The sequence below is a fragment of the Mesoplodon densirostris genome, chromosome 19 (assembly GCF_025265405.1).
Source record: "Mesoplodon densirostris isolate mMesDen1 chromosome 19, mMesDen1 primary haplotype, whole genome shotgun sequence".
NCBI lineage: Eukaryota > Metazoa > Chordata > Mammalia > Artiodactyla > Ziphiidae > Mesoplodon > Mesoplodon densirostris.
Genome location: NC_082679.1, coordinates 1,441,055 through 1,466,069, shown reverse-complemented (window position 1 = coordinate 1,466,069; position 25,015 = coordinate 1,441,055). Strand labels below are relative to the sequence as shown.

General features: G+C 44.5%; 1 protein-coding gene across 1 annotated transcript in view; it reads right to left on the bottom strand.

The window, feature by feature from the left end:
• Positions 1-17,385, bottom strand: part of LOC132479835 (zinc finger protein 814-like) — a 78,028-nt gene extending 60,643 nt beyond the window's left edge. The window contains exons 1-3 of the mRNA XM_060083473.1: positions 17,188-17,385; positions 15,819-15,945; positions 3,573-5,091 (exon numbers count right to left, since the gene is read on the bottom strand). Coding sequence (XP_059939456.1) covers positions 3,573-5,091; positions 15,819-15,945; positions 17,188-17,220 — 1,679 coding nt within the window. The 5' untranslated portion in view covers positions 17,221-17,385. The remainder of the gene's footprint in view (positions 1-3,572; positions 5,092-15,818; positions 15,946-17,187) is intronic.
• Positions 17,386-25,015: the final 7,630 nt, after the last annotated feature.

Sequence of the window (25,015 nt, the reverse complement as noted above, 5' to 3'; positions counted from 1 at the left end):
AAGCTCCTCACAGGTGTGAATTTCCAGGTTTTAACAAGGTGGTGACCCAGCCCCTGGTCTGAACACCATCAGTGCATCATCATACTTGCAGTGATGTGGGAGAGGTTGTTCTTTCCAAACCAGTCTGCACTCACCTCATCACACATTATCCAGGAGGACTGGGAGATTACGTGCTGCCCACACACCAGAATGTTGGGCATTCCTATCACATGCCTGCCCCAAAATCTCGCTGGAGTATTTGTGAGTTTTGTAGCCACACCTGCTGTGCTGGGTCAGCACCTCCCACTTTATTTCCCAAACAGGTTCTCACTTCTGTCATAAATCCTTTGTGCTGTGGTACAGGAGTTTATAGGTACAGGATGCATCGAAGTGTGTTAGCAATCAAAATCTGTCACACAGTGTCCCCAGTTGTGCTGATATTTAGAATACTTTCGTGTGTAATAAAGTTACTGGAGTTATGAAGGGGCTCTTTTATTTTAGAAACACATTTTAAGAAATTATGTATTCGGGGGCTTCCCTGGTGGTGCAGTGGTTGAGAATCTGCCTGCCAATGCAGGGGACATGGGTTCGATCCCTGGTCTGGGAAGATCCCACATGCCAAGTGCTGCAACTACTGAAGCCCATGCGCCTAGAGCCCATGCTCCACAACAAGAGAAGCCCATGCACCGCAAAGAAAAGTAGTCCTCGCTCGCTGCAACTAGAGAAAGCCTGTGTGCAGCAACGAAGACCCAACACAGCCAAAAATAAATAAATTTTAAAAAAAGAAATTTATGTATTCAAAGACATACCTGGGATTATAAATTGTAAAAACCACTAAGTAAACCACAAACACAAAAAAATCTGCAAAAATACAGTAAATGATGTAAGATACAGGAAGGTTCCTACAGTCATTCCATTTATATATACATTTGAAAAAAGTTATTTCAAAAGTAGAATATGCTCTTGCATCAGTATTTTTAATTTTGAGGATGAATTAAAAATGACAGGAGGAAACTGGTTTCAGGGCTTTACACAAGTATCACAGTGTTAAAATATACATTTAAGATACATGTAATTTATTTTCAGTCAACTATACATATATTAAACGATTTTTCAAACAAATATGCAAAACCTGTCACTTTATAATCATTCTACTATGGTTAATTAGCAACATTCTTAAAATTACTTGTGGCTACTGTACCTGTAAGGTAGAAAAATACAATGGTGGGCTCCTGGCAATGCTTCCCAGCTCCATATTCAGTGACATTATGTTGGCAATTTGACATTGGCTATGCTGGGAGTATTTACACCAGGGAAATTGGCAAAGACTACAAACTAGGATTTCATTCACTGTGTTACTGAATATCTGGACTTAAGACTGAGGTAGGATATGGGAGTTCCCTGGTGGCCTAGTGGTTAGGATTCTGGGCTTTGAGTGCTGGGGCCTGGGTTTGATGTCTGGTCGGGGAAATGAGGTCCCACAAGCTGTGTGGTGTGGGGAAAAAAAAAGGGGGGGACTGAGAATAAAAAAAGGAAAAAAACCTGAGGTAGCATATGTTAATAGTGCAGGTTTGTCTTTAACATATATAATGTATGTGGCCATCACATTATGCATAAGAGCAAAATTAAGAAAAAATTGAGAACATATTCTTTCACTATGCCAAATTACAGTTCCATGCAGAAGTCACTCACGTTGGGTAAATGTGTGAAATCTCACAGAAACCCTTGTTGTTTCCCTGATCTCCTACTTGTCAAGGAAAGAGAAAATAGACAAGAACTCACAAAATAAAAGCAGGTAAAAGACAGAAATAGAAATTTATCAAAACAAGACATGCAGGGGCTTCCCTGGTGGCGCAGTGGTTGAGAGTCCGCCTGCCGATGCAGGGGACACGGGTTCGTGCCCCGGTCCGGGAAGATCCCACATGCCCTGGAGCGGCTGGGCCCGTGAGCCATGGCCGCTGAGCCTGCGCGTCCGGAGCCTGTGCTCCGCAATGGGAGAGGCCACAACAGTGAGAGGCCCGCATACTGCAAAAAAAATAATAAAAAAAAAAAAAAAAAAAAAAAGACATGCAGGTAAAAAACACATTTAAAAAAAAAAAAAAAACCTCAAACTCAAGAATCCTGAGGGAATCCCCTGGCAGTCCACTAGTTATGGCTCTGCGCTTCCACTGCAGGGGGCAAGGGTTCAATCCCTGGTTGGGGAACTAAAATCCCACATGCCACAAAGTGCACCAAAAAAAAAAAAAAGCAATTAAAATCATACTGATTTTATACTGCGATTTTACACTCTTCATCGGAGGGGTCAGCCTGCATTCAGTCTTAGCTTTTAAGCTAGGTAGGTCAAATGTAGGTCACAAAAGTGGGGTAGGAAAGTTCTTGCTGATTAAAAATCATTATTTGGTGACTTACATTTTGGGGGGGGGAGCAGTGAGGGGATGGTAAAAGGGATCAGGAGGAAGAGCCTTGGGGACCAGGCCATGTGAGGACCACAGTGGACATTCCTAGTCCTTCAGTGTCCTTCACACTGCCCAGAACAGTGAGCGGGTCAACTGCATAATGGGGAAACAAGGACATCCTGAAGTGGGTTTATGAAGAAGGAAAGGACGTTGAAAACAAAATCACTGCATATGGCAGTGGACCCAGTGTCACATCTGGGGTGACTCCAGTGATCCTCTCCACAGTGCCTGGCTTGGACAGTAAGAATGTCCCAAGAGGGAGGGTGTTTGTAGGAAGGAGATGTACACTGGGAAAAATGAAGCTGGAGGCCCAGGAGGAGAAGAACACATCAAATGTTGGTAGTTCATCGTCGGGACAAAGCAAATGGGAGTCCCTGCTCGAAGCAGGAGAGGCCACTGGAAGGGTGCAGTGTAGAGGAAGCACTCTCATCAAAGGCCTGGCAGTAGTGAGGCCTTGTGGAATTCCCTCAACATCTCTGGGCTGCACATGCCTTCCTTTACAAATGTGAATAAAAACACTATGAGCACTGGTTTGGTTAGGTAGATGAATGGAGTCATTTCCAAGAAAGCCATCAATGTTGTTTCCCAGAGAAAAGACAGCCTATTCATCAGCATGGGGCTATGGCTATCAGCAGGGCTCCTGGGGTGGGGGGCAAAAGTGTCCGGATGGACAACGTGTCTTTGAGTCCTCAACGGGGGAAGCGGGGGGTGGGGGAAAGGACTGAAGTGACCAGACTCCCCATGTCCTGAATCAGGCAACCTGGCATTGAATCCAGATCGCTGTTCACAACAGATGATACATTCTCTCTGTGCCGCAGTTTGTCCCAAGAAAGGGTACATTTGCTGCACAGTAACTGCAGGGGTTCTTCCCACCCTGTTACAATCTCAAACTCCTTGAACATTAGTCCCATCTATATTCGCTATATTCATAAGGCCCTTTAACCAGTGTGAACTGATGTTTAATGAAGTGGCACCTTTCAATAAGTATTGCGTTCCTTGCACTCACAAGACTTTTCTCCAGTGTGGATTTTCCTATGGATATGGAGGAGGTGTCTTCGGCTAAAGGATTTCCCACATTCAGTGCACTCAAAAGGCCTTTCTCCAGTGTGAACTCTCTGATGACGACAAAGGCTTGACCTATCAGTAAAACATTTCCCACATTCATTGCATTTATAAGGCCTTTCTCCTGTGTGAATTCTCTGATGAACATAAAGATCAGATATAATACTAAAACATTTCCCACATGCACTGCACTTATGAGGCTTTTCTCCACTGTGAACTCTCTGATGACGATGAAGGCTCGAGCTACCAGTAAAAGACTTCCCACATTCACTGCACTCATAAGGCCTTTCTCCACTGTGAACTCTCTGATGATAACAGAGACCAGAACTAGTAGTAAAAGACTTCCCACATTCACTGCACTCATAAGGCCTTTCTCCACTGTGAGCTCTCTGATGATAATAGAGACCAGAACTAGTAGTAAAAGATTTCCCACATTCACTGCACTCAAAAGGCCTTTCTCCACTGTGAACTCTCTGATGATAACAGAAACCAGAACTAGTAGTAAAAGATTTCCCACACTGACTACACTCGTAAGGCTTTTCTCCACTGTGAACTCTCTGATGGTAATGAAGGCTCGTCTTAGCAGTAAAAAATTTTCCACATTTATTGCATTCATATGGCTTTTCTCCAGTATGAACTTTCTTATGGGCACTGAGGTGTCCGTTTCGGCTAAAGAATTTCCCACATTCACTGCACTCAAAAGGCTTTTCTCCACTGTGAACTCTCTGATGATTACAAAGGATTGACCTATTACTAAAAGATTTCCCACATTCACTGCACTCGTAAGGCCTTTCTCCAGTGTGAACTCTCCTATGATAATAGAGGCCAGACCTAGTAGTAAAAGATTTTCCACATTCACTGCACTCAAAAGGCCTTTCCCCACTGTGAACTCTCTGATGTGTAAGGAAACTAGATTTGTGGGTAAAAAATTTTCCACATTGGCTGCACTCATAAGGCCTTTCTCCAGTGTGAACTTTCTGGTGCTGACTATGGTTACTTCTTTGGGTGCAGGCTTTCCCACAGTTGCTGCATTCAGAAAACCTTTCACAAGTGAGGACTCTCTCAGACTGAACAAGTATTTCTGTGTGGCTGGAGGCTTTCTCACCTTCTCCCCAGCTGTGATGACCTTTTCCACTGTCAAAAACAGCTTCACACTCCTTACTGTTGTCCAGTTTCTTCCTGGTGTTAGTGACCTGTTTCTGAAGTCCAGTTTTGGCCACGTAGTTGTTCCCAATCTCCATGTAGGTAGAGAGATTCCCTGTTGCATGGATTGTGCGGCTTTTGAAAAATGCGGGTCTCCCCGTATCACAGCTGAAGGGTTTCTCTCTAATGCGCTGCTTCTGGTGCTGTTGAAGGTCTGCAGTGAAATAGAACTGTTTCCCACAAGCCCCACATGTGTATGCTTTCTGGCCCCTATTTGTTCCTTGCTCTTCAGCCAAGTGCAAAATGTCTCTCAAGACTGGGACGCACATCTTACAAGGCTGGGCCTTCTCAGGAGATGAACCTGCGCTGGGAGTCCTGATCTGTGACACTCCTTCTGCAGATACGTTCTGTTCAGAAGGTGTCTCTTCATCCTCGACCCGGTGCCAAGAACCTGAAAACAAAGAAGTGATGGTGAAGTTCTTGTTCACGTTATTGGGTGTGAGTGACACCATCAGAACTGTATATCTGACACATGAAGGAAGCAGTCCACAGGATTGTGTTCAGGAAATGGAGTTGGGGTCAAATTGGGAAAGAATGTGCTCTCACCAAGTACAGGACACAGGGACTGGATGTGGCCCAAGGCAAAAGGCAAGTTCGACAATTCACTCCTATGTCAATGGCTTTCACTAGGACCACATCTACTGGTGACCTATCATACTGTGCAGAAGTGTATTTCCAGGCCCCAGAAAATCTGACTGCAACTGGTAGCTGGTGTTCAAGGAATATTAAAGGATATATACATGGTTGAGGACATAAACAATACCAGTAAGTACTAAGGGGCAAACAATGTGAAGACCACACGAGATAAATGGGTTAGAGAGGTGGTAGGGAAATTATCCCAGGCTGGAGTCAGACTAAAAATGGGAAGTAGGGAATTCCCTGGTGGTCCAGTGGTTAACTCAATGCTTCCAATGCAGGGAGTGTGGGTTCAACCCCTGGTTGGGAAACTAGGATCCCACAGGCTGTGGGGCATGGTCAAAAAAAAAAAAAAAAAAAAAAAGGCAAGTAGTAAAAAGCACAAGTTAGCAGAATGTCAAGAATGGAGAAAGGGGGCTTCCCTGGTGGCGCAGTGGTAGAGAGTCCGCCTGCCGATGCAGGGGACATGGGTTCATTCCCTGGTCCGGGAAGATCCCACATGCTGCGGAGTGGCTGGGCCCGTGAGCCATGGCCGCTGAGCCTGCGCGTCCGGAGCCTGTGCTCCACAACAGGAGAGGCCACAACAGTGAGAGGCCCACGTACAGCAAAAAAAAAAAAAAAAAAAAAAAGGAGAAAGGACAAGAGAAGTTATTGGGGGCCACTGGCAATGGCCCTAAAACACTAGTCAAATAAGGTACGTTCCAGGTATTACTTCTCAACACAGACCTTATAACAAGCACTCTCCCAGCGGCCATTCATCTTACCAGGCTATCTGTAAGCTCTTTATACTGAAACTAGAGTCATATCCATCCCATGAAACCACCAAGGACTCTCCATCCCCAGCTGAAAAATTACATGGGACAGAAATGATACAAGCCCTAACAGAGTCAGGACAGGTAAGTGGCCAACATGAGCCCAGAGGAACTCAGTACACAATAGACCAAGGAATGATATTTACTTTTTTTTTTTTTTTTTTTTTTTTTTTTTGCGGTACGCAGGCCTCTCACCGTTGTGGCCTCTCCTGTTGCGGAGCACAGGCTCCGGACATGCAGGCTCAGCGGCCATGGCTCACGGGCCCAGCTGCTCCGCGGCATGTGGGATCTTCCTGGACCGGGGCACGAACCCGTGTCCCCTGCATCGGCAGGCGGACTCTCAACCACTGCGCCACCAGGGAAGCCCGGAACGGTATTTAAATACCACAAAAAGAACGTCCAGTGGAGCCACAGTGGGGAAGGATGCACGGTGGATACAGTACAGACTGTTAAGAATCCATCTCCTCACCTAAACAGGAATAATCTAACTGATGTAACTCTTTCGCAACTATGGAGTCTGCAAAAGATTTGCAGTGTCCCACAAAAGGAAGTTTGAACAGACGGAACTTCAAAACCAGAATCAGATATCACAGGCATGTTGGGATGATTATGCTGGGAATATAAAACAATTATGATTAATATGCTAATTAATGTCTGCAAATGGATAAAGCAGACAGCATACAAGAGCAGAAAGGCAATGTAAGCAAAGAGATGGGAAATCTAACAAAGAATCAAGAAATCCTAGAGATCGAGAACACCATAACAGAAATGAAAAATGACTGTGATAGGCTTATTTATAAGCTGGAGATAGGTGAGGAAAGAATCTGAGCTTGATGTTCTCTTAGGAAAAACTTCCAAAACTTAAAAGAAAAAGGGACAAGACAAAAAAAAAAATCCAATATTGGTGGGACAACTACAAAAGGTTTAACATACACATATGGAAACATCAAAAGGAGAAAGAGACAAAGGAACAGAAAAAATATTTGAGGCAATAATGATGGAGAATTTCCACCAAATTACTATGAGACACCAAAGCACAGGTCCAGGAAGCTCAAAGAACATCAAGTAGGTTTAATGCGAAAAAACTACACCTAGGAATATCACATTCAAATGCACCAAAAAAGTCCTGAAAGAAGCCATAGCAATAAACACCTTACCCACAGAGAAGCAACAAAAACAATTACAGTTGAATTCTCCTCAGAACTCATGCAGACAAGAAGAGAATGAAGTGAAACATTTAAAGCACTTGGGGTGGGTGTGGGAAGTGACCTTCAGCAACCCAGAATTTGGTATCCAGCAAAAATTACCCTTCAACAGTGATGGTGAAATAAACACTTTCTTACATACAGAAAAACTGTGGGAATATATTAAAAGAAGTTTTTCAGAGAGATGAAGGGACTTCCCTGGCAGTTCAGCCGTTACCATGCATGCTTCCACTGCAGGGGGCGTGCGTTTGATCCCTGGTCGAGGAACTAAGATGCCGGATGTGGCACAGCATGGCCAAAAAAAAAAAAAAGAGATGGTAAATGATATAGATCAGAAATTTGGGTTTCATAGAGAAAGGAAGAGCATCAGAATAAAAAATATTTTACTGACACATAATTGTTAGGGAACATCATATATCCTTAAGCTGTAAAACATGATTCCAGGGCTTCCCTGGTGGCGCAGTGGTTGAGAGTCCGCCTGCCGATGCAGGGGACACGGGTTTGTACCCCGGGCCGGGAAGATCCCACATGCCGCGGAGCGGCTAGGCCCGTGAGCCATGGCCTATGAGCCTGCGCATCCGGAGCCTGTGCTCCGCAACGGGAGAGGCCACAACAGTGAGAGGCCTGCATACTGCAAAAAAAAAAAAAACAACAACAAAAAAAACATGATTCCATATATGTACACACTGAAATGACTACCACATAAGTTCAGTTGTATTATGTCTTACAATTTTCTTTCTTCTGACGAGAACTTTTAAGATCTACTTTCTTAAAAACTTCTAAATATACAATGCAGTTTTGTTAACTAAAGTCACTATGCTGTGAATTACATCCCCAGGACTTAATCATAACTAGAAGTCTGTAACTTCTGAAACCCTCCAACCATGTCATCTACCCACCTTCCCGCGTTCTGGCAACCACTAATCTGTTGTCTGCATCTGAGTTTGGTGGTGTTGTTTTTGCTGTTTTTTCAAAGATTTCCCATGTAAGTATAATCACGTAGTACAGTTAAACCTTGAATAACATGGGTTACAATTGCTTGGGTCCATTTACACAGGGATATTTTCCAATAAATACACAGCACTACATGATCTTTAGTTGGATGAATCCAAAAATGGGAAACTTGGGCTTCCCTGGTGGTGTAGTGGTTAAGAATCCACCTGCCAATGCAGGAAACATGGGTTCGAGCCCTGGGCTGGGAAGATCCCACATGCCACGGAGCAACTAAGCCCATGTGCCACAACTACTGAGCCTGCACTCTACAGCCCGCGAACCACAAATGCTGAAGCCTGCAAGCCACAACTACTGAAGCCCGCGCGCCTAGAGCCCGTGCTCCGCAACAAGAGAAGCCACTGCAATGAGAAACCTGCGCACCACAACCAAGAGTAGCTCCTGCTCGTTGCAACTAGCGAAAGCCCGCGTGCAGCAGCGAAGACCCAACACAGTCAAAATAAATATAAATAATTAGTTAATTAATATTTTTAAAACAATGGGAAACTTCAGAATCACAGAGCTATGGGACTTAAACATCCCCAGATTTCAGTATATGCAGGGGATCCTTGCACCAATCCTCTGTGGAAACATAGGGACAACAGGATTTCTCTCTCTGACTTATTTCACTTAGCATAATGCCCGTAAAATCCAATCATGTTGCTGTAAATGCAAAACTTCCTTCTTTTTTTAATGGTTGAATAAAACTGAATAGTATTCCATATATAAGACGTGTTTGTTATCCACTCATCCATCAACAGACACTTAGGTTGTTTCCATGTCTTGGATATTGTAAATAATGCAGCAATAAACATGGAGTACACATATCTTTTTGAGATGATGATTTCACTCCCCTAGATAAATAAACAGAGACGGAACTGCTGGACCATATGGTAGTTCCTTTCTTAATTCTGTAAGGATTCTCTACTCTTTTCCATGTGGTAGAAATAATGTACATTCCCACCAACAGTGCACACGGGGTCCCTTTGCTTCACATCTTCTCCTATACTTATTTATTGTCTTTTTCATAACAGACATTATAACAGGTGTGAGGTGGTATCTCATTGTGGTATTAATTTGCATTTCCCCAACCATTAGTGATACTGAGCACCTTTTCATGTAGAAGGTCACCATTTACATCTTCTTCTGAAAACTGTCTATTTAGATCTAACAGTTTGTACAAAACAACAATAGCAACAGTGTACTCCATCACGTATTTTTAAACATACCCATATATGTATGTTTATGTAAAATTAAAACAAAAGACAACAATAATACAATGGAGAAGATGGAAAATGAGGATTTTTTAAAATTATGAGCTTTTTAGACTACCCACGAAACCACATAGTGTCATTTGAACATGGGCTTGAATTAGTTGTAAATACATATTGGAAACTCTATCGTGACTACATAAAAAATGAAAAGGAACAAGTATAGATGATATGCTAACAAAGGAGAGAAAAAGGGTCATTCAAAATGCTTCATTAAGGGCTTCCCTGGTGGCGCAGTGGTTGAGAGCCCACATACCGCAAAAAAAAAAAAAAAAAAAAAAAAAAAAGCTTCATTAAAACCACACAAGGAAGCTGGAAGACTAAACGAGGAACAAAGAGCAAGGGCAATGGAAAGAAAATGGTAACAAATATGTTAGACGTCTATCCAACTGTATCAATATATTAAACATAGATAGTCTTAATGCACCAGTTAAAAGAGAGATTATCAGAGTGGATCAAAAAACAATACTGAATTATATGTTGCCTCTGAGAAACCCACTTTAAATACAAAGATGCACATAGAGGAAGCTCCCTGGTGGTGCAGTGGTTAAGAATCCACTTTCTGGGCTTCCCTGGTGGTGCAGTGGTTGAGAGTCCACCTGCCGATGCAGGGGACGCGGGTCTGTGCCCCGGTCTGGGAAGATCCCACATGCCGTGGAGTGGCTGGGCCCGTGAGCCATGGCTGCTGAGCCTGTGCGTCCAGAGCCTGTGCTCCGCAACTGGAGAGACCACAACAGTGAGAGGCCCGCGTACTGCAAAAAAAAAAAAAAAAAAAGAATCCACCTTCTAATGCAGGGGACGCGGGTTTGATCCCTGGTCTGGGAACTAGATCCTACATGTATGCCGCAACTAAGAGTTCACACACCACAACTAAGGAGCCTGCGAGCTGCAACTAAGGAGTCCATCGGCCACAATTAAGGACCCCACCAGCCACAATTAAGGAGTACACGTGCCACAACTAAGGAGCATATGTGCCACAACTAACGGAGCAAGTGAGCCTCCACTAAGGAGCCTGCAAGCCTCGACTAAGACCCAGCACAACAAAAAATTTAAAAAAAATTTAAAAAGATGCTTAAAGGGCTTCCCTGGTGGCGCAGTTGTTGAGAGTCTGCCTGCAGATGCAGGGGACGCGGGTTCATGCCCTGGTCCGGGAGGATCCCACATGCCGCGGAGCGGCTGGGCCCGTGGGCCGTGACCGCTGAGCCTGCACATCCGGAGCCTGTGCTCCACAGCAGGAGAGGCCACAACAGTGAGAGGCCCACATACCGCAAAAAAAAAAAAAAAGATGCTTAAAAAAAAAAAGATGCATATAAATTAAAAGTATGTCAATACAGAAAAAGAGGTCAACACAAATCAAAAGAAAAAAAAGAAAAGTGGTAGTAACTATACTGATATCACAGCAGATTTCACATAAGCAAAATAATCAGGGATAATGAGAATGACACAATGGTAAAGGGGTCAATACTCCAGAATACACAACAATCCTTAACATGTCTGCGTCTAACAACACAATGTCAAAATATGAGGCAAAACAGACCTACAAGTAAAAAAATAGATGAATCTGCTATAACACTTGGAGACTTCATTCCACACACTTCTATAAGAAATGAACAGATCCAGAAAACAAAAAATCCATAAGGATGCTGGTAAACTGAGAATCACCATCCTCAGTCAACTGGATGTAACAGTCACCTACAGATTACTAGGCTACTCCATTCAAAAACAGCAGAATATTCTTCTCAAACTGACATAGAACATTCACAAGATGGACTACATCTTGGGCCAGAAAACACACCTTAACAAATTTAAAAGAATAGAAAACATACAAGGTCAGTTCTCAGAACAAAGTGGAATTACACCAGTAACAAAAGGACAGCTGTAAAACTGCACAACACTGATAAATTAAACAATACACTTCCAAATAAAACATGGATCAAAGAAAAAATATTAAGATAAATTTTTAAGTATTTTGAAAGAAATAAACACAGCACTTGTCAAAACATGCAGACAGGGACTTCCCTGGTGGCGCAGTTAAGAATCTGCCTGCCGGGCTTCCCTGGTGGTGCAGTGGTTGAGAATCTGCCTGCTAATGCAGGGAACACGGGATCGAGCCCTGGTCTGGGAGGATCCCACATGCCGCGGAGCAACTAGGCCCATGAGCCACAACTACTGAGCCTGCGCGTCTGGAGCCTGTGCTCTGCAACAAGAGAAACCACGATAGTGAGAGGCCCACGCACCGCGATGAAGAGTGGCCCCCGCTTGCCACAACTAGAGAAAGCCCTCGCACAGAAACGAAGACCCAACACAGCATAAATAAATAAATTAATTAATAAACTCCTACCCCCAACATCTAAAAAGATAAATAAGTAAGCTGAATGTTAAAAAAAAAAAAAAAAAAAAAAAAAGAGTCTGCCTGCCAATGCAGGGGACACAGGTTCAAGCCCTAGTCTGGGAACATCCCACATGCTGCAGAGCAACTGAGCCCATGTGCCACAACTACTAAGCCTGCAACTACTGAGCAACTACTGAAGTCTGGACGCCTAGAGTCCGTGCTCTGCAACAAGAGAAGCCACCACAATAAGAAGCCTGTGCACCGCAACGAAGAGTAGCCCCCACTCACTGCAACTAGACAAAGCCCACACACAGCAACGAAGACCCAACGCACCCAAAAATAAACTTAAAACAAAAAAATGCCAGTGCAGTGAAAGCAGTGTTTATACGGCAATCGGTAGCATTGAATGCATATATTAGATAAGATGAAAAAACTAAAATCAGTCATCTGTGCCTCTATCTTAGGAAACTAGGGGAAAATGAAATACAATGGAAGAAGAAAAGAAATAATTTAAAAAATCAGTAGAGAAAAATCAACAAAGTCAAAAAAAAAGCTGGTTCTTTAAAATGCCCGATAAAATCAAAAACATGCTAGTCAGCCTAGTTACAAAAACAAGAGAGGACACAAATTACTAATATCAAAGTGAAAAAGGAGGGCTTCCCTGGTGGCGCACTGGTTACGAATCCGCCTGCCAATGCAGGGACACGGGTTCGAGCCCTGGTCTGGGAAGATCCCACATGCCACAGAGCAACTAAGCCCGTGAGCCACAATGACTGAGCCTGAAAGCCACAACTACTGAGCCCGCGTGCCTAGAGCCCATGCTCCACAATAAGAGAAGCCATTGCAATGAGAAGCCCACACGCCACAACGAAGAGTAGCCCCCCGCTCGCCGCAACTAGAGAGAGCCTGTGTGCAGCAACGAAGATGCAATGCAGGAAAGGAGGGAGGGAGGGAGGGAGGGAGGGAGGACGGAAGAATTATACACCATGACCAACTGAGAATGATTCACGTTATACGGTGCTGACTTAACATTAAAAAATCAATTAATATAAACCATGTCATCAACAGGTTAAAAACCAACTCATGATCTCAATAGATGCAGTAAAAGGATCTGACAAAATCCAACAGCCACTCATGTTAAAAATCTCCATATGGGGCTTCCCTGGTGGCACAGTAGTTGAGAGTCCGCCTGCCGATGCAGGGGACGCGGGTTCATGCCCCAGTCCGGGAGGATCCCACATGCCGCGGAGCAGCTGGGCCCGTGAGCCATGGCCGCTGAGCCTGCGCGTCCGGAGCCTGTGCTCCGCAACGGGAGAGGCCACAGCAGTGAGAGGCCCGCGAACCGCAAAAAAAGAAAAAGAAATATCTCCATATGATATAACCTAAAAATTGAAAAAAAACCTTCAACTTGATATACTAAATAAAACCCTATAGCTACTATCATACTTACTAGAGAAAAACTAGAACTCTCCCACTAAGATCAAGAAGGCAAGGATGTTCGCTTTTACAACTCCCTTTCAACTTTATAGTGGAAGTCAAAACAAAGGCAATGAGATGAGGTTATATAAATGGCATACTGATCAGGAAGGAAGGAATAAAACTGTCTTCATTCTCATATGACATGACCAGCTATGTAAAACACCCAAAAAATAGAGGAAAAAAAAAATTCCTGGAACTAAGAAGCAATTATAGCAAGCTTTCAGGACATAAGCTTAATATACAAAAGTCAGTTACATCCTATACACCATCAATGAACAAGTAAATTTGAAATTTAAAACACAATACCATGTAAATTAGCACCCGCTCAAAAAAAAAAAAAAGAGAGAGCAAGAGAAAGAAATATTGAGTTATTGAGTTACAGATCTACCAAAACAGGTACAAGATATACATGAGAGAAACTATAAAACTTAGATAGAGAAATCATGAATTCCACGGCGGTCCACTGCTTAGGACTCCATGCTTTCACTTCCATGGTCCCGAGTTCGATCCCTAGTAGGGGAACTAAAATCCCTCAGGCCTCGCAGTGCAGCCAAAAAACAAACAAACAATCAAACACTCTAATAAAGAAATCAAAGAACTAAATAAATGGAACGCTATTTCACGTTCATAAACAGGAAAACCCAGTATCGTCAAGATGTCCGTTCTTCCCAACTTCATCTATAGATTCAATGCAACCCAAATCAAAATACCAGCAAGTTATTTTGTGGACATAAATAGTCTGATCCTAAAATTTATACAAAAAGGCAAAAGTCCCAGAATAGCCAACACAAAACTTAAGAAGAACAAAGCTGGCAGACTGACACTACTCACCTTTAAGACTTCGTATCCACAGTAGTCAAGCCAGTGATATTGTGGAAAAGACAGAGAAACTGTTCAATGAACAGTACTGAAAGCCCAGAAATAGACCCATAGAAATACACTCAACTGACCTTTGACAGATGAGCAAGCACAATCCAATAGAGAAAAGTTAAGTCTTTTGAATAAATAGTACTGGAACAACCGAACATCCCATGCCAAGACATGAATTCTAGACACAAACCTTCACAAAAAATTAACTCAAAATGGATCACAGACCTACATGCTAAATACAAAAAACTCTTAAAACTTAGTAAGAAAACAAAAACCCAAATACCAAATGAGCAAAACACCTTAACAGGGCTTCCCTCATGGCACAGTGGTAGAGAGTCCGCCTGCCGATGCAGGGGACACGGGTTCGTGCCCTGATCCGGCAAGATCCCACATGCCGCGAAGCGGCTGGACCCGTGAGCCTTGGCTGCTGAGCCTGCGTGTCCGGAGCCTGTGCTCCGCAACGGGAGAGGCCACAACAGAGAGAGGCCCGCGTAATGCAAAAAACAAAAAAAACAAAAAAAACACCTTAACAAACACCTCATTAAAAGAAGATATACAGGACTTCCCTGGTGGCACAGTGGTTAAGAATCTGCCTGCCAATGCAGGGACACAGGTTCGAGCCCTAGTCCGTGAAAATCCCACATGCCACGGAGCAAATAAGCCTGTGTGCCACAATGACTGAGCCTGCACTCTAGAGCCTGCAAGCCACAACTACTGAAGCCCACGTGTCACAACTACTGAAGCCCGCGTGCCTAGAGTCCATGCTCTGCAACAAGAGAAGCCACTGCAATGAGAAGCCCGCGTACCACAATGAAGAGTAGACCCCGTTTGCCGCAACTAGAAAAAGCCCACGTGCAGCAACCAAGACCCAACGTAGCCAAAAAAAAAAAAAAGATATACAGATGACAATTTAGCATATACAAAGATGCGAGGAAATGCAAATTAAACTGAAAAGTACACACTATTACATACCTGTAAGAAGGGCCAAAATCCAAACATTCACAACACCAAATGCCGGTAAGGGTGTGGAGCAACAGGAATTTCATTCATTGCTGACCGGAATGCTTAACAGATGCCAGTGTTGACAAACAGAAATTGGAACCTTGGGAAAAGGTCTTACAGAAACAGCTCATGATCTGTTTTAGTAACGACCGTGTCAGTGACAACAGTCTGTTGCGAAGTCAGGCACAAAAAAATGTCATGAACAGGAATGGAGCAAAACTTGGGTGCCATGGATCTTGACAATCTCCTGGGCAAAGAGGGCAAGCAAGGAGGGATCTATCAGACTGAGTGCAAGACGAGTGAACCCCAATCCTCACCTGCCAAACTCTGGAGCTACATGTGTCCCGGCACTAAGGAATAGGGATACACCCTGCCTAGCCATAGTAACCACAGCACAGAACCAAGGAATTGAAGAAGAAAGCAGTGCCCATGTTCCAGATGAGAAAGACAGAGTTGCCCTTGGGGAAGAGAAGCAAGGCAGAGCCTAGCTCAGAGGATAGGGGTGGGTGTGAGGGCCTTACCCAGCATGCAGACAAGGGCAAAGTTCTCCAGCATGACATCAAGGTACAGGTGTATCTGAACCTCATCGAGAAGACGCCACTCCTCCCGGGAGAAGTACACGGCCACATCCTCAAAGGTCACACTGCCCTGGTATAACAGGGACAAATAAAACCATGAACGGTCTCACTCCTGAAAACCCACAATCCACATTCCCACACATTTCCCCTACTGCCCAATGAGATTGTGCTTCTTGAGACCTGGGGGAGAAAACCTCCCTCCTCTGATCTGAACCTCGCATTGTCTCCAGAACACACAGGCAGTCATTTCAGGTCTAACTCTTGCCCTTCCCTGTTTATTCCCACCAGAAAAAAGGAGACCTGCACTTACCTACCCCAGCGCAGCCTCACCGCACAGCACTTCCACATACTGGTATTGGATTCATGAGTAACCTTCCACGCCTCCTTCCACTGGTGTTGGGAAATGGGAACCCCCTCCATAGGACCCGGCCTGCACTCAGGAACCTGAGCATGGGGTTCTCCAGGGTCCCCAAACCAAAGAGCTGGGAGAATGGCAGATGAAGAGCCCCAATACACCTCCAATACAGAGAATGTGTGCGTGGGGGGTGAGAACAAGCGAGGGACTGGGACAACCTCCACTTGCTCCAAGTGCTTCTGCAGCCTGGGAACATGTAAGAAAAGGCAAACTATGGAGGAAAGAGACCATGGCAGTGTTCCAGAGGCTCATGCACTTGTCTGCATGCTGGGTAAGGCCCTCACACCCACCCCTATGCTCTGAGCTAGGCTCTGCCTTTCTCTTTTCCCCAAGGGCATCTCTGTCCTTAACACTGGACCTCTGTCGGGTACCAGAGCCAGCAAACCTCGCGCTGACTGGCAAACCTCTCCTCCGTGCCTCGGGCCCCGGTGCTACCTCTTACCAGCTGTGACCTTGGAAAAGTCACAACTTCCCTGTGCCTCAATGATCTCATCACCCCCTACAGTCTGTGCTTCCACATTTTTAAAGGCCTAATTCAGATGGTGTCCTTCCTGTGCTCAGAACTCTCCACCGCTCCGAGGGCTCTCGGAGCCCTTCTCGGAGGGCTTTCCTCTCGGAGAAGAAAGGTACAACTCTCATCTACCACTCCAGATGCAGCCTGGCCTCAAACTTTCTCCCTTGAAGAAACAAGATGGACTCCAGGTTCCCGGAATGTTCCTGCTTCATTTGCATCTCCAAGTCTCACGCAGACAGAAAAAGGGAAAAGACCCCTGGAGGCCTCCCAGTCCTAGACCCGGCGCCTGGGATAAAGCGACGTGAACAGCCGCCTCTCACGCGGGCCGTTCGTATCTGGGTGGGGAAACAGGCCGGGGAGAACCCGGAACACGCAGCGTTTACCTGAGCCGGGTCCCTCAGCGCAGGCGCCGCCATCGGAACTTCTGGACGGAAAGGAGTAGCGACAGTTGACCGACCGGGTCCCACTCAGCACGGACACCGCACGGGTCTGTCCCCGACCCTCAAAACCGCCCCGGTTCAGTGCGCACAGAGCCTCCTCTTGCGCCTCTTAGCCTGTCACCTCGCTCCCAACACCGCACACAGAAGGCCCTGACCATCTACAGAGACTCCACCGTAATTAAAATGGCAGCCACGAAGAAGCCGGAAGTCCCTCTCCAGGAGGTTCGCCCTCCTGGAAATGCCCCCTTGCTCGATTTTCATTGGATGAAAGTCGCTGCCCCTTAGCACACATTCTTCTGGGTAATGTAGTGCAAAAGTCTCAAGGAAGGAAGCCCCACACCGGGAAGCACCTGGGAAAAAGCCAAGAAGCACCCGGAGGAGCACTGGGAAATGACCTCTAGGGCTGGGCAGGGGCTCCAGCCTTATTAATGGGGCGGGGGACCCATGGGGGCGGGGAGTGTTAAGAGCATTTAAGAGTCCTTAATGCTACTTATCAATGAAGTGTTTGGACATTATCTCAGAATCCTTTAAACCATCCCACGTTTAAACCCACTGGTAACAGGAACAAAAACTAAACATTATCCTATATGCATGCAGCCTGAAGAGCTAAAGTGATTTTGTGGGCTTTGTTCAGGGACCAGAAAAAAGTCAGACAGAACGCTGACTGGGAATATGGAGAGGAGATTTTGGACAGGCCTGCTCGGCAAGAGGGAAGAGTACTGTTTCTCGTCTCCCTAGAAAAGCTCTTCTGACTGCATAGTCAGTGATTGTGCCCAATTCAGTGACAAAAACTGATGACCAAGCCACCGACGATAGCTGTTCTCTTGCTCTTTGTACATTCCTTGCTCCACCAGCCTGATTCACCTACACCCTAGTCACGTGAATGAACTTCCCTTTCTATTGTTATTTATTTCGGCCCGCACTGTGTGGCTTTTGGGATCTTAGTTCCCCAACCAGGGATCAAACCCAGGGAAAGGGTGGAGTCCTAACCGCTGGACAGCCAGGGAATTCCCTGGCCTTCCCTCTTAATCATAAGGCCTAATCAGTCAATGCGTACCTACTTATCCTGGCCCCAGCTAGTGAGTGTGCTAATCTTTAGATCATATTTCACTTTGTATTTCCAAATTTTTATCTATTACTGAAAATGTTTTGATCTGATGTACAGAGGCTACCCAGAGGTTTCACTGAAAACAGAGCAGTTTCGTGTGCAATGCACAATTTTCTTAATATAGACTTTACAAAATTATCAATATTGGTGGATTCCTAACCCAAGACAGATTTTTCTGTTTTTTGGAAAAAATATAACTATCAAAAACAATTGAATAACTGGCTGAGCTTAGAAGAACCTGTATATTAGGCAAAATTTACTTTCTCCAGATTACTCAGTGCCCATTTATCTGATACAGCTGAGCAGAAGTAGGTAATACATTTGTTTATCTTTCTACCATTTCTTTGTCTCAAATTAAAATCAATTATCTCCTAGATATGAAAGTGATGGGCATGCCAACTAGGAAACAGGAATTATGTTCCTCACTCACACTGGAGCTGGGGTCCTAGAAAACTGCTCCTGCCTTTGTCTTCATAACTTCACCTTGCTAACCAGTTACAAGTTGAGACCCACTGATCAGACTGTCAACCAACTGATCTTGGCCAACAACTGTTTTACCAAAAGCCTGCTTTCAGTTTTAAGGTTTGTTGGATTCTCTGGCAAAATAACCACTCGTCTCACACGAATAAACAGCTTCAATCAAATCTTTAATAGAAAGTGATTTAACTTAACTTCAATATACAATCATTTGAGGGAAAGGAATAAGAATATTAACAGAGTATATAAATTTTAATATACAAATCATTAGAGGGACAGGAATAATATTAACAGAGTATATAACAGAGCATACATCACCGAACTGGGCCGACACCTACTTCCAGATCCAAGTGGCAGTTAGGAATTCCCTTGAACAGCAATCTGGAGTCCCAGTTGGGAAGGTCCCGGGCGGTGAGTCCACCCAACGGGTGGGACTTCAGAGTGCTGCCCAAAGGAGACCTGCTTTTAACGCCAAGCCACAAGCTGATAGTCATCAGCTTGCGTGAAAGTACGCAGCTCTATTATCGCAAATGTTCTGATACTTTAGTTGTAAGTCTCAGAATGTTCGCTGAATTCCGGGAACTGGCCAGATTCCCAAGTCCCAGAAAGCTTTGTGACTTACTCCCTTCTTTATCTCTTGGATCCTAAGACTGACTAGCACCGTTTCTGCTGACCTGCATGTAGTCTAGCAGCTTGATGTGTAGCTCTTTCAGAGTCTTTCTTTAGTCAAAAGCCTATTGTTGTCTCTGAAGCTTGAACAAGACTATTTTATTAGCCTCCCCAACAACAACTTGGCTCTTTGCTGCAGAAGGATCCCACAGACAATGACAGCTTTTGCATTGAAACATTTCCTCTATGATCTTGGGTGTACATTTGTCTTGTATTTACAGAGTGGCCACAGGGGTTTCTCTCGGCACTACCTGCCTTCTGAGTGGCTTCCTGGCCATTAAGTTTTGCCCCAGAACCTCTTGATGGATAGACTTCAGAATTCAATCTCCCCAAACGCATTGGCTTCTTTACTTTCCTTTTCTGGTTCCTTCAGCTGTTGGTAAATGTCTATATTCCTATGAATGTGATTGGTCCTGGAAACAGCACAAATGTGTGAAAAAAAATTTTTACATACTGTTTCTCAGCCACGTCAGACAGAAATCTCGGCTTATTACATGCATTCATATTTTATCCCCTGGATGTTATTTGGGCTTCAAGATCTGGACTAGTGGGTGCATGATATCTGTCCTGCATAGATACAAGCAGTGAGCCCAACACATCCACAGCAACAGACTTTACCCCAGACCTCCCCACGTGGCCAGAGCCACATGCACCATCCTTATACTGTGACTTTCTTCATCTCTTTTTACTGTCTCTCTTCCATTGTGAGTCTTTGTGTTACTGTAATTATAAAGCCAGGCCAGTGGCTGATGGAAACATCTGTGCTACGAGCTCCGGATTTCCCAACTTTCACCCCTTTGTGCTCATCAGCAGTGACACCGGTGTCTCTAGGTTCTTCTATGATTTCTGATCCAAAAAAGTTATTTTCCTAATATTGTTAAACATTTGTCTTATCTCTGCAGTGAATCAATTAATTTTTTTAAGGGAAGTTTTGGGGTCTACTCCTCCCTAGGTCAGCCACTTGAGAGTTCTGGACCTCAATTTGTTTTTAATTTATTTATGTTTTATTTATTATTCATTTTTCTCTGCATTGGGTCTTTGTTGCTGCGCGCAGGCTTTCTCTAGTTGTGGCGAGTGGCAGCTACTCTTCATTGAGGTGCTCGGGCTTCTCATTGTGGTGGTTTCTCTTGTTGCGGAGAACAGGCTCTAGATGCGTGGGACTCAGTAGTTGTGGTACATGGGCTCAGTACTTGTGGCTCGTGGGTTCTAGAGCACAGGCTCTGTAGTTGTGGCGCATGGGCTTAGTTGCTCTGCAGCATGTGGGATCTTCCTGGACCAGAGCTGGAACCCATGTCCCCTGCATTGGCAAGCAGATTCTTAATCACTGCACCACCAAGGAAGTCCCTAATTTTCTTTTTTAACTTAGGTGATGGTCAGGTACAAATAATTATACAATAAAAAGGTGATTGGCTAAGGGGCTTTCAATTTTCATTCATAAATTCGGATATATTGGTGAATAAGAACAGATAAATTCTTGCATTTCTAGAGCTAATATGCAGAAAGTGAAAATTTTATCTAGTTATACAGAATTTACTTAATCTACTTATACTTTACTACCTAGTAGCAACTCTTGGGAAAGTTTTCATTAAGTAATTAAGTACTATGGAAAGAAACAGGAAATTTAGATATAAAAGTTTGTGTCTTTATGTACTTGTATCTTACATGGTTACTTTAAAAACAAATTTTTAAAGCATATTCAGATCCAGGAGTTCCAGGTAGACGAAAAAGCACCTCTAGAACCTTACACATAACTTCACAGACGTATCAGAGATCTGAAGATATCCACCATGTTTGGAATGCAGAAATAGAGGAGACATATGCTGGGAGGAGAAACAATAAATATATGTAATGGTTGGTACTGACATATATTATTAATCCAGTCCAAAATTTTAATTTTGTCCAAAGAATACTGACAAGGCCATTATAAGGTCTAACCAGATGTGCAACATCAGCAATTCTGCAGTTTTTTAAAAAAATAAATGCTCAATTAAAAAACACATTAGAGGGCTTCCCTGGTGGTGCAGTGGTTGAAAGTCCGCCTGCTAATGCAGGGGACACGGGTTCGTGCTCTGGTCTGGGAAGATCCCACATGCCACAGAGTGGCTAGGCCTGTGAGCCATGGCCGCTGAGCCTGCGCATCCAGAGCCTGTGCTCTGCAACGGGAGAGGCCACAACAGTGAGAGGCCTGCGTACAGCAAAAAAAAAAAAAAAAAAAAACACATTAGATTAAAAACTTACATTTTTCACAACAAATATATATATCACATATTAGCCATCCTAATGAGTGTGAGGTGGTCTCATGGTCTCAGTTTGTTTTTCTTTTCTTTTCTTTTTGGCTTTGCCACACAGCCTGTAGGATCTTAGTCCCCTGACCAGAGATCGAACCAGTGCACCCTGCATTGGAGTCTTAACCGCTGGACCATCAGGGAAGTCCCACTCTCAGTTTGTTTGTTATTTAATTTAATTAATTAATTTATTTATTTTTGGCTGTGTTGGGTCTTCGTTACTGTGCACGGGCTTTCTCTAGTTGCAGCAAGTGGGGGCAACTCTTCATTGAGGTGTGCAGGCTTCTCATTGCAGTGGTTTCTCTTCATTGAGGTGCGCAGGCTTCTCACTGTGGTAGCTTCATTTGTTGCAGAGCACGGGCTCTAGGGGCAGCGGCTCCAGTAGTTGTGGCTCGTGGGCTCTAGAGCACAGGCTCAGTAGTTGTGGCACACAGGCTCACTTGCTCAGTGGCATGTGGGATCTTCCCAGACCAGGGATCAAACCCATGTCCCCTGCATTGGCAGGTGGACTCTTAACCACTGCGCCACCAGGGAAGTCCCTGGCAGGTGGATTATTAACCACTGTGCCACGAGGGTAGTCCCAGGGCTCTCTTATTTTAGAAATGCATTCTAAGAAATTATGTGTTCAAAGACATGATACTTAGGATTATAAATGTTAAAAACTACCAAGTAAATCATGATACACAAACACAAAAAAATGTGCATAAACACATAAATGATGTAAGATACAGGAAGGGGCCAACACAGTCATTCCATTTAAATATACATTTGAAAATAGCTATTACAAAAGTAGAATATGCTCTTGCATCAGTCATTTAAATGTTGAGGATGAATTAACAATGGCAGGAGGAAACTGGTTGGAGGGCTGTACACAAGTACGTCAAAATTTACATTTTAAATAGGCAAAATTTCAGTCAACTATTCATCCAGTAAATGATTTTTAAAAGAAAGATGCAAAACTTATCACTTTATAATCATGCTACTATGGTTTATTAGCTACATTCTGAAAATTGCGGCTACTGTACCTGTAATGACGGAAAAAGAATACAATAGTGGGCTACTGGCAATGCTTCCCAAATGAATGTTCAGTGAAATTATGTTGGCAATTTGACCTTGGCTACGGTTGGAATATTTACAGCACAGAAACTGGCAAACACTACAAACCAGAGATAAATTTACTGTGTAATTGAATGTCTGTACTTAACACTAACGTAGCATATATTAATATTGCCGATTATTCCTAAACCTGTATAATGTACGTGGCCATTACATTATGCATAGTATAAAATTGAGAAAAAGTTGAGAACATATTCTTTCATTATTCCAAACTACAACTAAATTCAGAAAAGAAATCACTCACATTACTGGTGAATGAGTGAAATCTAACAGATGTCTTTGTTGTTTACCTGCTCTCTTTTGTCAAAAAAAAGAGAAAATAGCCATATCTCACAAAATAAAAGTAGGCAAAAATAGGAATAGAAATTTAACCACACAGGACACACAGGTAAAAAATAGACACATGAAAAACAAAATTCAACATCAACAATACTAAGAAAGGGATTTCCCTGGCAGTCCAGTGGTGAGGACTCCAGGTTTCCACAGCAGGGCACATGGGTTAGTTTCCGGGTCAGAACTAAGATCATGCATGCTGTGTGATACAGTCAAAAAAAAAAAATCCTGAAATAAATGCAATTAAAATCACAATTAAAAAATATTTATTTATTTATGTTTGTTTGATTATAGCTACATTGGGTCTTCGTTATTGCGCGTGGGCTTTCTCTAGTAGCAGCGAGTGGGGGCTACTCTTCGTTGTAGTGCATGGGATTCTCATTTCAGTGGCTTCTATTTGCTGCAGAGCATGGGTTCTAGGCACGCAGGCTTCAGTACTTGTGGCACGCAGGCTTAGTTGCTCTGTGGCATGTAGGAAATTCCCGTCCCAGGGCTCTAACCCGTGTCCCCTGCATTGGCAGGCAGATTCTTAACCAATGCACCACCAGGGAAGCCCCTAAAATAATAATTTTTTTATACATGTTTTTTTTTGTTTGTTTGTTTGTTCTGCAGTACGCGGGCCTCTCCCTGTTGTGGCCTCTCCCTCTGTGGAGCACAGGCTCCGGACGCACAGGCTCAGCGGCAGTGGCTCACAGGCCTAGCCGCTCCGCGGCATGTGGGATGCTCCCGGACCGGGGCACGAACCCGTGTCCCCTACATCGGCGGGCGGACTCTCAACCACTGCATCACCAGGGAAGCCCTATACATGGGTTTTTAAGTCTTCATGGGAGGGGTCAGCCTGCATTCACTCTTAGCTTTTAAGGTAGGTTGATCAAGTGTGGGTCCCAAGCGGGGGAGGGCAAGTTCTTGCTAATTAACAATCATCATTTTGGTGAGTTAACATTTTTCTGGAGCAGTGGGAGGAGCAGTGAGGCAATGGATCAAGGGCTTAGGAAGAGGATGCTTGGAGACCAGGTCACGTAGGGCCACACGAGACATTCTTAGTCCTTCCGTGTCCCTCACACTGCCCAGAACAGTGAGCAGGTCAACCACATAACAGGGCGACAGGGACATCCTGAGGTGGCTATGTAAAGATGGACAGGACTTGGGCCTCCCTGGTGGCGCAGTGGTTAAGAGTCCGCCTGCCGATGCAGGGGATACGGGTTCGTGCCCCGGTCTGGGAGGATCCCATATGCCGCGGAGTGGCTGGGCCCGTGAGCCATGGCCGCTGGGCCTGCGCATCCGGAGCCTGTGCTCCGCAACGGGAGAGGCCACAACAGTGAGAGGCCCGCATACCGCAAAAAGAAAAAAAAAAAAAAAAAAAAGATGGACAGGACCTTGGAAACGAATCACTGCATATGGCGGTGGAGCCCGTGTCAAACCTGGGGAGACACCAATGTCCAGAGTGCCTGGCTTAGTGCTGCTGTCCCTGTGGAGAACTTCCCAAGCGGGAGGGTGTTTCCAGCAGATATGCACAGGTGGAAATGAAGCTGGAGACCCTGGTAGTGGTGCAGATGTCAGATGTGGGTAGTTCACGGTCAGGACACAGCAAGTGGAGGCCCCGCTCGGAGGGGCAGGAGAGAAGACAGTGGGCGGGTGCAGTGTGTAGAGGAACCACTCTCATCAAAGGCCTGGCATTAGTGAGCCCTTGTGGAAGTCCTTCAACATCTCTGAGCTGGACACCCCTTCTTTCACAAATGCCAATAATAACAACTGAATCACAACATTGGATTGGTTGGGTAGA